This window comes from Notechis scutatus, chromosome 12 (assembly GCF_049901735.1).
Source record: "Notechis scutatus isolate UNSWTSFEM ecotype Mainland chromosome 12, rNotScu1.2, whole genome shotgun sequence".
NCBI classification, from domain to species: domain Eukaryota; kingdom Metazoa; phylum Chordata; class Lepidosauria; order Squamata; family Elapidae; genus Notechis; species Notechis scutatus.
The window spans coordinates 10032349-10046926 of NC_142020.1; the positions used below are offsets into that span (position 1 = coordinate 10032349).

Below are 14578 nucleotides of genomic sequence, written 5' to 3' on the forward strand. Positions count from 1 at the left end.
ATATGTTGGCAAGCATTTGATGCTTGAGGCCTAAACCTAAGAAGGCCCCTACACACAAATGGATGATGAGTCATATCACTGAGAAGTGCATTGGTGCCACTTTCTGTTTAATTACAAACAGAGACAAAATTGTCTGCAAAAAAACAACAAAAACCAGCGAAACCAAAATGTACAGTGTGTGTCTGTGTTTGTGTGTGTGTCTGTGTGTGTGTAAGTATATAGTATGTATATAAAGACTCAGTGGTGCAGTGGTTAAAGTGCAAGGTACTTCTGCTGCAGCCAGTTACCTGCAATTTGGCAGTTCGAATCTCACCAGGCTCAAGGTTGACTCAGCCTTCCAGCCTTCCCAGGTGGGTAAATTGAGGATCCAGATTGTTGGGGGGCAAGAGGCTAACTCTGTAAATCGCTTGGAGAGGGCTATAAAGCAGTATAAAGCTGTATATAAGTCTAAGTGCTATTTCTATTGCTATGTATGTGTATTATGTATATAAGTATTGTGTATGTAGTTCTTTGATTGATTGATTATATCCCGCCTTCATTATTTTTACAAATAACTCAAGGCAGCAAACATATCCAACCTAACTTTCTTCCTCGTATTTTCCCCACAACAACAATCCTGTGATGTAGGCTGGGGTGAGAGACAGGGGCCACCCAACCAGCTTTCATAGTTAAAATGAGACTTGAACTCATAATCTCCTGCTTTCCAGCCCGATGCCTCAACCACTAGACTAAACGGGCTCTTTATGGGTTGGAAATTCATTTCAAGGGAGCCCACCCGTGTGCAAGCACAACAAACATTCGTCCATATTAGGTTCCCCTGCACAAATCGTGGATATTTATATCCTGGTCCCCAGCCAGAAGCTTATTACAACCCAGCAACATAAAATATATACCACATTAATAAACAGAGCCATAAAACATCTCGCAACGACAAGACTAAAGCAACAACTCAACAGATCCTGAAAAATATTGTCAGCTCTAGTAAACAGGCTATAAAAGCTTTCCTTAAAAGGTATCAGTGCTGGCTTTTGTACAGTAAGCGTAGACATAGGGTGGGTAGAGATGGCGCTACTGAAAAAGAGACAAGATGGTTTGTCCTTTTTTTTTCTTTTTTTTAATTTTTATGTATATTTTTCCCTTTAACATCCATAAGGGCTTGGTGAACAGTATATTGTGCGGGTCAATTTACATTATACATAATAATAATAATGATACTATTGCACATACATAGTATTTATTTATTTTATTTATTTATTTGATTTGCCAATTGTTTACAAGATAATAAGTATAAGTGTATACATAGTTGTGAATACATGAAATGGGTACATATAAGAAAAATAAAAGAAGAATAAGAGAAACAATAGGACAGGGACGGTAGGCACGTTGGTGCGCTTTATGCACGCCCCCTACAGACCTCTTAGGAAAGGGGTGAGGTCAATAGTAGACAGTCTAAGGTTAAAGTTTTTGGGGTTTGGGGAAGAAACTACAGAGTTGGGTAGAGTATTCCAGGCATTGACCACTCTATTGCTGAAGTCGTATTTCCTGCAATCAAGTTTGGTGCGGTTAACTTTGAGTTTGTATCTATTGTGTGCTCTTGTGTTGTTATGGTTGAAGCTGAAGTATTCATTGACAGGTAGGACATTGCAATGTATGATTTTATATACCATGCTTAAATCAGACCGAAGACGGCGTAATTCAAGGTTTTCTAGTTCTAGAATTTCAAGTCTGGTGGCATAAGGTATTCTACAACAAGTAGAGGAGTGGAGAACTCTTCTTGTGAAATATTTCTGGACTTTCTCAATTGTGCTAATATCAGATACGTAATGTGGGTTCCAGACTGATGAACTGTATTCGAGTATTGGTCTAGCAAATGTTTTGTATGCTCTGGTTAGTAGTGTGATATTACCAGAGAAAAAGCTACGTAGGATTATCTTTCAACTTCTAACATTTACATATACATAGTAATAATAATGTATTGTATTATGTAGCAGTATACAAAGTAGTATTTTCCCAATTTCTATTTTCTACTTCTGTTTTCTAACCATTAGTAAAACAAATCCTGTATTAAGAAGTATTATGTTGTCTATCCATCATCTCCTGTTCTTTTTAGTATTTCGACTCTTGACTTTTTAACAAATTTCTCACATTCTCCTCCCCTAGGACCTTATGTCTCCTTACATCACTCATTCATCCTTTTCTCTATGATTCAATGGGCTCGACCTCTGTGGCCATCGTGTCTTCTTAAAACACTTCCCAGGGGTTGCAAGGAAGGGATGATGTGGGAAGAGTTCCCGAGAGTTGAAACAAGCTGCTAAAGAGCGAGGCAGAGTCTCCAAGATGGTCCTGATCAGAGCGAAACCACACCTGCAGATAAAATGACAAAACCAGGGAAGGAGATCAAGATTGGAGCCAAAGGTGTTTTTCTAAAAGGCAACTGGACTTTGTTGGGTTTTTTTCCCTTCGAAGACGTTTCACCTTCATCCAAGAAGCTTCTCAAAAGAACTGAAAAAAGTTTCTTGGATGAGAAGTGAAACACCTTCAAAAGAGAGATGGGGGGGGGAGGAAAGAGAGAAGAAAAAGAGAGAAAGAGAAAGAAAGAAGGAAAGGAGAGAGAGAGAAGGAAAGAAAGAAGGAAAGAAAGAGAGAGAGAGAAAGAAAGAGAAAGACAGAAAGAGAGAGAGAGTAGGAAAGAAAGAAGGAAAGAAAGAGGGGGAGAAAGAAAAAGAAAGAGAGAAAGAAGGAAAGAGAGAGAGAAAGAAAGAGAGAAAAAGAAGGAAAGTCCAGTTGCTTTTTGAAAAAGCACCTTTAATGGTTTTAATTGTCAGGAAATGTCTCCTTAGTTCTAGATTGCTTCTCTCCTTGATTAGTTTCCATCCATTGTTCCTTGTCTGGCCTTCAGGTGCTTTGGAGAATAGCTTGACTCCCTCTTCTTTGGGGCAACCACTCAAATATTGGAACACTGCTATCATGTCTCCCCTAGTCCTTCTTTTCATTAAACTAGACATACCCAATTCCAGATGTAGGATAGGATAGGAGAACATTGCTATCATACCACTTCTAGTCCTCCTTTCCATTAAACTAGACATACCCAATTCCTCCAACCGTTCTTCATAGATTTTAGCCTCCAGCTCCCTAATCATCTCTGTTGCTCTTCTCTGCACTCTTTCTAGAGTCTCAATATCTTTTTTACATCGTGGCAACCAAAATTGGGTGCAGTATTCCAAGTGTGGCCTTACCAAGGTCTTATAAAGTGGCATTAACACTTCGCATGATTGTGATTATTGATAGAAGGATCAGAATGAGAAAGCAATGTGGTGCAGTAAATTGGTGGGGCAAGAAAAGGCAGAGTGTAAACTTTTGGGCAAATGGACTTTATAATTTTCCTAAAGAATCTTTGTCATAATTTCCATTCCATATAAAGCGTTTTTTTTCCCCTCTGAAAGCCATTACCAAAAATCTTCATCACACTAAGACCATGTTTTGCTAACCGAGCAGATGAGTTTACATCTTGTGACACTTAAATAATAATAATTATGCAAACAGAAATGTAAATTTATGGTTGTAAAGTTTTTCTGGCAACTGGGAGCACGGCCATTTCTTTAGGGGCCATTTTTCATTTTTAAAAGAATCGTTCCAACAATTAGGGCCTGATTTTTCTCAAATTCCTCTCTTGCTGTCTTCAGATCTGGTCTGAAGCTTTGCGTTTTTGTTTTTTGTTTATTTATTTTCTTGCAAATTTGCAAATGTGGAGAGAGAGGGGAAAAAAACAAAGAGGTGTCAGACTTATTTTACTGGGTAATGACCAGATCGTAACCCTGATTCCCACACAGTTGAGATCCTTTTGTACAATCTGAAACTACAAGGAACACCTGGTCGTGGCCCGTTTTGGTAACCCACCAGATTGGCAAGCCATGGTCCAAACTAGGTGGTAGAGTAGGCCACATTCTCCTCAGTCACGTTTCTTAAATGGGGGAGGACATTTTAGCATGAAACCTGAAGCACAACCAAAGTGACAAAATGATTCCAGAAACGAGTTTGCATAAATAGCAATAGATTTATATACCGCTTCGCAGTGCTTTCCAGCCCCCTCTAAGTGGGTTTACAAAGTCAGCCTCTTGCCAATTTGGCTCCTTGTTTTTCCAAACTCTGAACGATGGAAGGCTGAGTCAATGGCAATAGCACAGACTTATATACTGCTTCACAGTGCTTTCCAGCCCCCTCTAAGCGGTTTACAGAGTCAGCCTTCCACCCCCAACAATTTGGCTCCTTGTTTTACCAAACTAGGGATTTGAACCGCCGAACTGCCACCGTGTCCCTCTTAATGAGTATACCTGCTGTCAAAAGCACAGGGGAGCACAATCAAAGAGACGAGAACTCCCACCTCCCAAAAACTGGCACTGACATCTTTTGTGGCTTTGGACTCCAGAGAACTAAACCCCTGAGAAACGGTTTTGCTCTCTCTGGGTGTCTTAGCTTGCCATATCTTCCGTCCCCTTTTTCTCTCATCCTGAAGAGTTTAGACTAAGCAATGAGCTCAGGAGATCCAAAGATAGTCATCGCCGCTTTGCAGACCAGAAAAAGAAAAGCAACCATCCTAGCCAAACAGAGACTCCACAAGGACAGAACCTCGTCTTCACCGGGCACCCGGCTCCCCTTACGATCTCCATGAGTTTTTATTTATTCAGCACAAGAGTCCTGCCAGCTAGTCTGGGGCACAAGGCGGCTCCAAAAGCGTGTCAGCTCATTTGTCAATGACGTAGCAGGCGGAGAGCAAGAGGTCCCTTTGTCAGCAAGGGCTGAAACGCAATGCGCCTCTCCATAGTAGCTCCGTTCGTTTTCTCTTGCTTCCTGGCCTGGCTTCCCCGCCTCTCTTCTTCCCCTTCCCTTTCACACACCTCAACAGAGAGAAACCCAGTTTCCTTCTTTTGCCTTCCTGGTTGGGTAGCGGCTGTTGACTCCTCCAAAAAGGAGAAAACCAGGTCTGTGAGGGATTCTTTGAATCTGTAAGGGAAACTGCAAAATGCAGAGACCGGTGGAAAAATAGGCCCGAGAGTTCAAGGTGTCACAAGACAACAGAGAAGACGCTAACCTTTCAAGGTAGTGCAGTCAAGAAGCATAACAACGAGGACTAGCTCTCTTTTTAGTGTGAGGTTCAGAGGTGGTATTCAGCAGGTTCTGACCAATGGTGGAGAACCGGCAGCGGAAATTTTGAGTAGTTCGGAAAACCAGTGGTAACTTTCCCCCTGGAGTGGGGAGGGAATGTAGATTTTGCAATATCCTTCCCCTGCCCCACCCACCAAGCCACACCCACCAAGCCACGCCCATAGAACCGGTAGTAAGCATTTTGAATCCCACCACTGGTGAGCTTGTATTAAGAGAATCTCGCAAGCCTGCAACCTATTTCTCGCTTCCTTTCCTTTAACTCGAGAAAGACCCTAGAAACGGTGCAGAGAAGAGTAACGAAAATAATTAGTCTAAAACGTATGAAGAACAATTGCAGGAATTGGGTATGTCCAGTCTTAATGAGCCGTGGTTAGAATGCAGTACTGCATTTTTTTTGGGGGGGGGGACATCTCTTGTAAGAGAAGTAATCTCATAATAAAAGACCATGGAATGTAAAATTGGACAGAAGGTCATGTAGCATATGTGACCTTTTTTATTATCAAGACTCCTTGTAACGCTAGGATTTTATTTCACGCATTTGATTCGACTTTCGTGTTACATATTTTCAAATCTTGCAAGTCGCTGGCTGAAACATGGTTTCCTTCCATTTCATTTCATGCAAACGGTCTCTGCAAACAGTTCTATGCCCAAGCTGACTATAGAAACCACTAACTTGGTTTAATGCTTTAACTCATTATCTGGGGTCCTGCAAATACACTGAATCTCAATCCTTGAAATTGACCTTCTTCCTTTCCCCCCCAAAAAAAGACCCAACCAACTAAATGTGGCATGTGTGAACATTGACATATGTACAGCCCCTACTTCTTGTGGCCTGCGTACAGCTCTTGCGGCTTGTGGCCTGTGTACAACCCCAGTCCTTTAAGTGTGTCATGCAAGAGAAACCACAGGATTTGAGATCTTACAGGCTACATTTTGCCTCGGCATTTTGCTCTTCTCGCCTTCTGTCAGGTTGCTCAAAATCTCAAGCGTGGTAACTGGCTGGACAGGAACTCGGATTTTTGGCCGCTTCTATCAGACGTTGGATTTATGGGGTGGAGGGGTTAGGGAAGAGCGATCCAGCCACATCAAGGTTGCTGAAGCTTGGCTCGGCAGCTTAACCGCATCAAAAGGGTAACCAGCAACATGAAGGCCGATGTGGACAAGGCATTAGAGGTTGGATGGGGGCAGAGAGAAGACCACGCTACATTCCTCTGCATTTGGAGCTCCCTTTTGGACTGAATTAGTGCCGCACTGAGTTGTTTTAGCAAGCAGAAATTTGGCCCAAGGACCAGAAAAGTCATGCTAAAAAGAGAGCTGGGTGGAAAGGAGAAAAACAGCCAAATCCCAGCTGGGTTCACTTTTCTTCCTGAGATTTTTTTTTTTTTTTTTTTTTGGCCTGTCTCCTTTTTTTGAGGTGGCTCTGCTGAAGAGGTTTTGTTGCAGTGGTGGGATTCAAAAAAATTTACTACCAGTTCTGTGGGCATGGCTTGGTGGACATGGTGTGGCTTGGTGGCATGGCGTGGCATGCTGTGGCATGGCTTGGTGGGCATGGCAGGGGAAGGATACTACAAAATCTTCATTCCCTCCCCACCCCACTAACCTGCTTTCCAGCTCCATCTATTCTTTCTTCTCTTCTCTTCTCTTCTTCTCTCTCTTCTCTTCTATTCTAATCTTCCTTATTCTATTCTATTCTATTCTATTCTATTCTATTCTATTCTAATCTTTCCTTATTCTATTCTATTCTATTTCCTTATTCTATTCTATTCTATTCTATTCTATTCTATTCTATTCTATTCTATTCTATTCTATTCTATTCTAATCTTTCCTCTATTCTATTCTATTCTATTCTAATTTCTATTCTAATCCTTATTCTATTCTATTCTATTCTATTCATTCTATTCTATTCTAATCTAATCTATTCCTATTTATTCTATTCTATTCTATTCTATTCTAATCTTTCTAATCTCATTCTATTCATTCTATTCTATTCATCTATTCTATTCTATTCTATTCTATTCTATTCTATTCTAATCTTTCCTTATTCTATTCTATTCTATTCTATTCTATTCTATTCTATTCTATTTTTCTATTCTATTCTATTCTTTCCTTATCCTATCCTATCCTATCCTATCCTATTGTGATCATATGATCTGTTACCCAAGTCTGTTTTCCCCACAGCTTTTGGGCTCAAGGCATGCCAAGAGGGTGCCATAAAGACCCCACAGGCACAGATCCAGAGTTCCGCAGCTTGATGAACTTTACTTCATTGTCCCAAATGTCTTTTTGGAAGGATCAGCAGTTATTCGTCCTGTCCTACTCCCTCCTTTTCCATCTCCTTTTGAGAAACTCCAGTGCCAGGCCTGGCTGCAGCCAGCCAAACATTTTTGTAACTCTCAAGGAAAGAAAAAGAAAAGATGTCTCATTTAAGCTTGGGAGGGGGGGGGAGAGACCAACTGGACAAAGAGAACTGTTTTCCCACCATGGGCTGAACACAGAGTCGCTCATTTTTATGGACATGAGCAAGTTTTTATGAACACAGAGTCGCTCATTTTTATGGACATGCATCAAGTGGAGGCACAACACAGGAAACCACACACACAAAAATTAACCGAGGTTAAAGCCAAGTGTTTTCTTTATAAGGGCAACCTGTATGGGAAGGTGCATACTGCTTCCGTTTTTGCTTTTCAGCCCCAATCCAGGCAGTCGCTTTCACGACAAACTATTTTGTGTTAAATTTATATTTACCAAAATAATGGGAGACTAGTATAGATCTGTTTCAAGCTATTTAGCTCTCATCAGATAGCCATACCCTTCTGGGATTCGAACCCAGAAGGCAAGTAAACCCAGATGTTAAAGCCAAGTAAACCCAGGTGTTAAAGCCAAGTAAACCCAGGTGTTGGGTGAATGTTAGGTGTTGAGCTGACTGGGTTGTGGGGTCCTTAATGATCACTGAGCTTAGTTGTTTTCCTGCAGATGTCTAATTACCCAACTAAGAACACCATAAGTGGTTGCACTGATGGCTGCCACAGCTAACTAGCACTGAGAGCACCAAGGGCTCCACAGTTCTCCTCCTCCTCCTCCTCCTCCTTGCAAACCCTACTCCCTTCTAGTACTGATGATGTTACCTAGTTGGATCATGAAACATCTGCAAGAAAACCACCAAGCTCAGAGAGCACCAAGGGCTCCACAGTTCGCCCTACAAATATTCTCTTCTATTGTGTCATAGTTGTGTTGCACAAGCAACTGTTGGATGGATTGAGTAGAAATTGGAGAAGAAGAATGGGAGGAGGGAGTACAGGAACAGGGTACAAGAGGTTCTCAGGGAGTTGATTTTCTCCAGGAATATCATATCTGCCCATCCTGAGAGCTGTGCTGTTGGTCGCTGTCTTGATGACCCATTGAATCTAAGAGCTTGATGCAGGTCAAACCAAAGTTTTCCTTGTTTATTTCATGCTACCTGGCCTAGCTGGAAGAAGGTTGTACCCGCTGGTACTCTGATACATAAGGTGACCAGCCATCCTCCTTTAGGGAGGACAGTCCTCCTTTTGTAAGTTCTGTCCTCTCTCGAAAAGTGTCCTGCTACATGTCCAGGGTCACAGGTGACTGTAATTACATATGCCAGAATCGGCTGCATACAGGTCATGCCAGCATGTCACTCCTAATAAATTCTTTGAAGTTTTTTGAAGTTTGGCTCAAGGCTCATGATTTAATTAGGGCAATCGCTGGAATCCTGACAGCAAGGTATCCTGACACATACATTCATCCAAACTCCCTTCTGGTCTTGGGTCCCAGAAGGGAGAAGAGATGGAAGATTGAGCTCCCCCTCTTTTCGTTGTTGATTATTCCCTACAAATAGCTGGTTCCAACTTCTGGATTCGTCTAGTATGAGTCTTCACTCAGACAGGCCTCCTGCAAAGTTTGTTGGGGTTGGTGTGTTGCAACTTCTTTTCCTGCTTTCTAGTTGTTGTCATGCTTATGTCCTGCGTTCTTCTCCCCACAGATTGTGACTCCTACTGCAAGCCAGCCAAGGGCAATTACAAAATCAACATGAAAAAGTACTGCAAGAAAGACTATGGTAAGAAGTGCCTCCTTTTTCTTCAGAGTCCAGGATTCTCATCCTGGATTTCCTTCTCTCTGAGATATATATATGTGTATGTGTATGTGTATATGTGTATATGTATATATATATATACAGGGGGGAGGGTTGTTAGAAGAAATTACTGGCCTAATCCTGTAAGGAAGGCAGGAAGGAAACATTCTGGTGTTGCTTACAGAAACTGCCTCTCCATTAAACCTTATTACATTCTTGGCAGGACTAGACTTCTTGTCTCAGGAACTTCTCTGGAGTTTTATTCCCCCTCCTTTGCTGGTACTTTGCTTGTGTGGAGTGACCATTCAAAGTTACAATGGCACTGAAAAAAGTGACTTATGACCATTTTTCACACTTACGACTGTTGCAGCATCCCCACAGTCATGAGAAGCCAGGCGAGGAGATGCGTGCCTCGATGTGAGTGATATTGAGTTGGCCACGCCCAGCCAATAACATGACCACCAAACCATGCCCACCCAGTCACATGACCACCAAGCCACGCCCACCACCTAAGCCACGCCCACAGAACCGGTTGTTAAAAATGTTGAATCCCACCCCTATATATAGTAGGGAGTTCAATATGACTCAAGATCATCTAAATTAACGTTGACTGGGGTATTACCTAATGAAGCTTAAATTCAATTTCCCCACAGTTCTCGTGCTTGTTGTGCTGCCCTCCCAAGAAACAGGCCAGCTCCATGCTCATCCATCTCGCCTCCTTTCCCCCAGTTTGTCAAATGAACTAGAAAGAAAAAGAGAGAGAGAGAGAGAGAGAGAGAGAGAGAAAATCCTTCTCAAATCTCCAAAAACATTGTGCGCCCTTTTTCCTTTCTCCACCCCCAAAGTCTTCTCTGTCTGCCAAATATGTTAAAAAGCACATTTTTCTCTCTTTCGCAAGGTGTGTGGGGTGGAGAGAGAGATTTTGAATAGGGTGGGAGGTCTGCAGAGTTGGGTCGCAGGGCATCCCCGCCTGTGGGTTGTTAATCACCCAGACATAAGCAGAGTTGCTCTCTTGAGTATAAAAAAAAATAAAAAATAAGAATGGCTAAAAAGGCCGAGGTTTTGATTGATCATCTCCAGGAACTCTTTGGTTCCAAGAGAAAAGATGTTTTTGGCAAGGTGGGAAGGGAACGAGAATTCGTGATACTTATCCAAGGACTGAGAGGGGCCGGGTGGCAACTGTGGAGCTGAAAGAAGGGGGCGGGGAATCTTTTTTTTTTCTACAAAGGCACAATTATCCTTGGAGATAATTGCAATCCGTTATTATTCATTCATTTCGTTGACACGTCCCTTCGGTGGAGATTTCCCATATTCCAGGTTCTTTGGTGAGATAAAGCAAAGGTATAAAAATCCATGCTTGAAAAAAGAGAGACAAGGGACTGTTTAGAATTATGGGTGGGAGAGAAAGAGGGAGAAAGAGACAGAGACAGACAGACAGAGAAACAGACAGAGGAGGGAGAGGGAGGGAGAGAGAGAGATGGAAGGGAGAGAGGGAGAGAGAGGGGAGGGAGAGGGAGAGGGAGGGAGAGGAGAGGGAGAGAGAGGGAGGAGAGAGAGAGAGAGGTAGAGAGAGGGAGGGAGGTAGGAAGGGAGGGAGGGAGGGAGAAGGAGAGAGAGGGAGAGGGAGAAGGAGAGAGGGGAGAGAGAGGGAGGGAGGGAAAGGGGAGAGGGGAGGGGAGAGAGGGAGAGAGAGGGGAGAGGGGAGGGAGAGGGAGAGGGAGAGAGGGAGGTAGAGAGAGGGAGAGAGAGGGAGGAGAGAGGGGGAGACAGAGAGAGGGGAGAGAGGGAGGGAGAGGAGGGAGGGGGAGGGAGAGAGAGGGAGAGAGAGAGAGAGAGGTAGAGGAGAGAGAGGGGAGGAGGAGGGAGAGGGAGAAAGGAGAGAGAGAGGAGAGAGAGGGAGAGAGGGGAGAGAGAGGGAGAGGGAGAGGGATAGGAGAGAGGAGAGGAGGGAGAAGGTAGAGAGAGAGGAGAGAGAGAGAGGAGAGAGGAGAGAGAGGGGGAGACAGAGAGAGAGAGAGAGAGAGAGAGAGAGGAGAGGAGGGAGGGGAGAGAGAGAGGGAGAGAGAGGGAAGCGAGAGAGAGAGAAGGGAGAGAAAGGGAGAGAAAGGAGGGAGGAGGAGAGGGAGGCGAAGGAAAGAGGAGAGAGGGAACGGGGAGAGAGAGAAGGAGAGAGGGGGAAGAGAGGAGAGAGAGAGAGGGGAGAGAGGGAAGAGAGAGGAAAGGAGGGAGGGAGAGGGAGGGAGAAGGAGAGAGGGAAAGAGAGGGAGAGAAAGGGAGGGAGAGCGAGGGAGAGAGAGAAGGAGAGAGGGGGGAAGAGAGGGAGAGAGAGATGCAATATAACATCTTGAGAATTTGCTTAGCTTTGTACAGGTAGTCCTTGACTTTACAGCCATTCATTTAGTGACTGTTCCAAGGTACAACGGCAGGAGAAAAATGACTTTTTCACACTTAAGACTGTTGTAGCATCCTCATGATTGAAATTCAGATACTTTGGCAACTGACTCCTCTTTATGACGGTCGCAGTGTCTCTCGGGGTCACGTGTTCTCCTTTGACGACCTTCTGACCAGCAAAGTTCATAGGGAAGCCAGTTTCACTTAACAACCATGTGACTAACTTAACTGCAGTGATTCGCTTAACAACTGTGGCAAGAAAGGTTTGCAGAATGGGACAAAATTCACAAATGCTTCATTCAGAAATGAAACCGATGCTTCGCTTAGCAACAGATATCTGGGGTTCCATTGTAAGTCAGGGACTGTCTGTCATTCTTTTGCACAAAGCCTGGCCTGTTTCTCCTACCTAAAAATCTCACACGCTGTTCTGACCCAAACCTTGTTCCAAGGAAACAAATAATGAAACAGAGGTAACAGAAACACCTTTTAATGATTCTTTACGAATTCCGTTCCTTCATGGTTAAAAGGCTGTTTCAAACTAATTGTCTTTGATAAGAACGAGCCTTGCCAAGGTTGTGCAAGGCTGCCAAGAACACTAGATAAAGTTGCCAAGAAATATTTCAAACACAAAGAGTCTCCAAACACCAACCAAGATATTCCGAACATCCATAAGGCTTGAAGTGCAAGAACTTCTTTGCTTCCTGCAAAGAACTCCGGTTTCTCAGCTGGCTTTTATCTCTTAAGGGAGGGGCTATCACCTTGCAGCCTTACTCCCGAGTCGCCTGTGCTGCAGCAGCTGCTCTTTCCTTCGAGCAGCCCTGCGCGCACGGTGGCCTGTAGTGCTGGCAGCACAGTCGGATAGTGGGGAGGAACATGGGCCAGTTCTGGGGTCTGGGGAGGGCTTGGATGAAGGATCTCCATCCAACACAGAGATGGAGCCAGGGCCATCTGGGAGTTATGTGCTGACTCCGGAGCCTCCAGAATCTGATATCAGCGAGGAAGAGGAACAGGGGGAGCCTGTTCCCAGTGCGCACTTGCACAGAGTTGCCAGAAGGCAAGAACAGTTAGGACAAAAGGGGCGACTCGGGAGTAAGGCTTGGAGATGATTGGCCCCTCCCATAAGACATAAAGGAGGAGCAAAGGGACATGAGCCTTTGCAGGAAGCAACTTTGTTCGTTCTGGTCGATTTAAAATCTGAAGCTCCGTGTTGACTTTGTGCTCCGTTTGGCCTTGTACAGCTATTTGGCAATTTAGTCATTGGTAGCATTTCAAGGGAAATAAAGGTGGGTGCTTATCAGCCTTATCCTGAAATGACTGTGGAAGACTTCGGTTGAACTATTCATAAACTGTTTGGGACTCATTACGGGTTGTGAATGCATATAATTCACAGCCGTTGAAATAATTAAAAAATGGGTTTTGGGAACAGCGTTTGATTGTTACGGTCTCAGGAAGCCTTGGTCAGAAGAGGTGTGTTACTTGGAACCCTGACGCTTAACATTTGTCTTGACTTCTCTTTCTCCCTTCAGTTGTCCAAGTCAACGTCTTAGACATGGAGACGGTAGCCAACTGGGCCAAATTCACCGTCAACATCCTCTCCGTCTACAAATGTCGGGACGAACGTGTGAAACGGGGCGATAACTTCTTATGGATCCACATGAAAGACCTGGCTTGCAAATGCCCCAAGATACAAATCAGCAAGAAGTACCTAGTTATGGGGATCAGTGAAAACCCCAGTGACCGGCCAGGACTAATGGCCGACAAGAACAGCTTGGTGATCCAATGGCGGGACGCCTGGACTCGGCGGCTCCGGAAACTACAGAGGCGGGAGAAAAGGGGGAAGTGTTTGAAACCGTGATTGGTTCGACCTCACGTCTGTCATATGCACACCTCCTTCCCCTTTTGCCTGTGGGTTGCCTGTGCACTCCGCTCCACGGACTCTTCCTAAAGACTCTGTACATATTACATAACCTATGAATGGGTGGATTCACCTCTGTATAGTGTATATTTTGACAAAGTTTCTTTTTTGGGGAGGGAGGGCGGTGAGGGGTGGGGCGAGATGGATGTGTCTTTGAGCACAGGGAGGTTTTCGGGTGGGGGGGTTGTTTGTTTGTTTTTATGTTTATTAAGAATAACATGGTAAGGACAAACCTTTAACAAGGAGCAAAGTGAAGGAAAAGGTCTTCTGGACCAGTTCTTTAAGGGAATATGGAAGAAGAAAGCTCAGATCAACTCTGGGCCAGCATGACACCCTCCTCTCTCTCTCTCTCTCTCTCTCTGTGTGTGTGTGTGTGTGTGTGTGTGTGTGTGTGTGTGTGTGTCCCTCTGTCTCTCTGATTCTGAGATGGATGGATGGATGGATGGACAGACAGATAGATACTGTATAGGCAGTCAGATTACTCCATCTCTCCGATTCTGAGATCTATCTATCTATCATCTATCTATTTGTCTATTTATATCTAACTGTCTGTCTGTCTATCATCTCTGTCTGTCTGTCTATCTATCTATATCTACGATGGATGGATGGATAGATGGATGGATGGATGGACAGACAGATACCGTATTGGCAGACAATTACCCCATCTCTCTGATTCTGAGATCGATCTATCTATCTATCATCATCTATCTATCATCTATCTATCATTTATCTATTTATATCTAACTATAGCTATGTCTGTATGTCTATCTATCTATGTCTGTCTGTGCCTGTCTTATCATCTATATCTATCTACTATCTATCTACTATCTATCTATCTATCTATCTATCTATCTATCTATCTATCTATCTATCTATCTATCTATCATAAACCTCATCTATATCTAGCTAGCTAGCTACCTTTTATCATATCCATCCATCCATCTATCTACCTTTTATTACATCCATCTGTCCATCTATCTATCTATCTATCTATCTATCTATCTATCTATCTATCTATC

The 14578-nt window shown here is 43.6% G+C and overlaps 1 protein-coding gene across 2 annotated transcripts in view; it reads left to right on the forward strand.

Annotated features, from left to right (window-relative positions):
• Positions 1–13816, forward strand: part of NTN3 (netrin 3) — a 120388-nt gene extending 106572 nt beyond the window's left edge. Inside the window, exons 6-7 of one of the 2 annotated variants that reach the window (XM_087973255.1) lie at positions 9164–9238; positions 13171–13816. In XM_087973255.1, the coding sequence (XP_087829381.1) occupies positions 9164–9238; positions 13171–13499 (404 nt within the window). In that variant the 3' untranslated portion in view covers positions 13500–13816. The remainder of the gene's footprint in view (positions 1–9163; positions 9239–13170) is intronic. The other variant, XM_087973256.1, reaches the window with a different exon arrangement.
• The last annotated feature ends 762 nt before the right edge of the window (positions 13817–14578 follow it).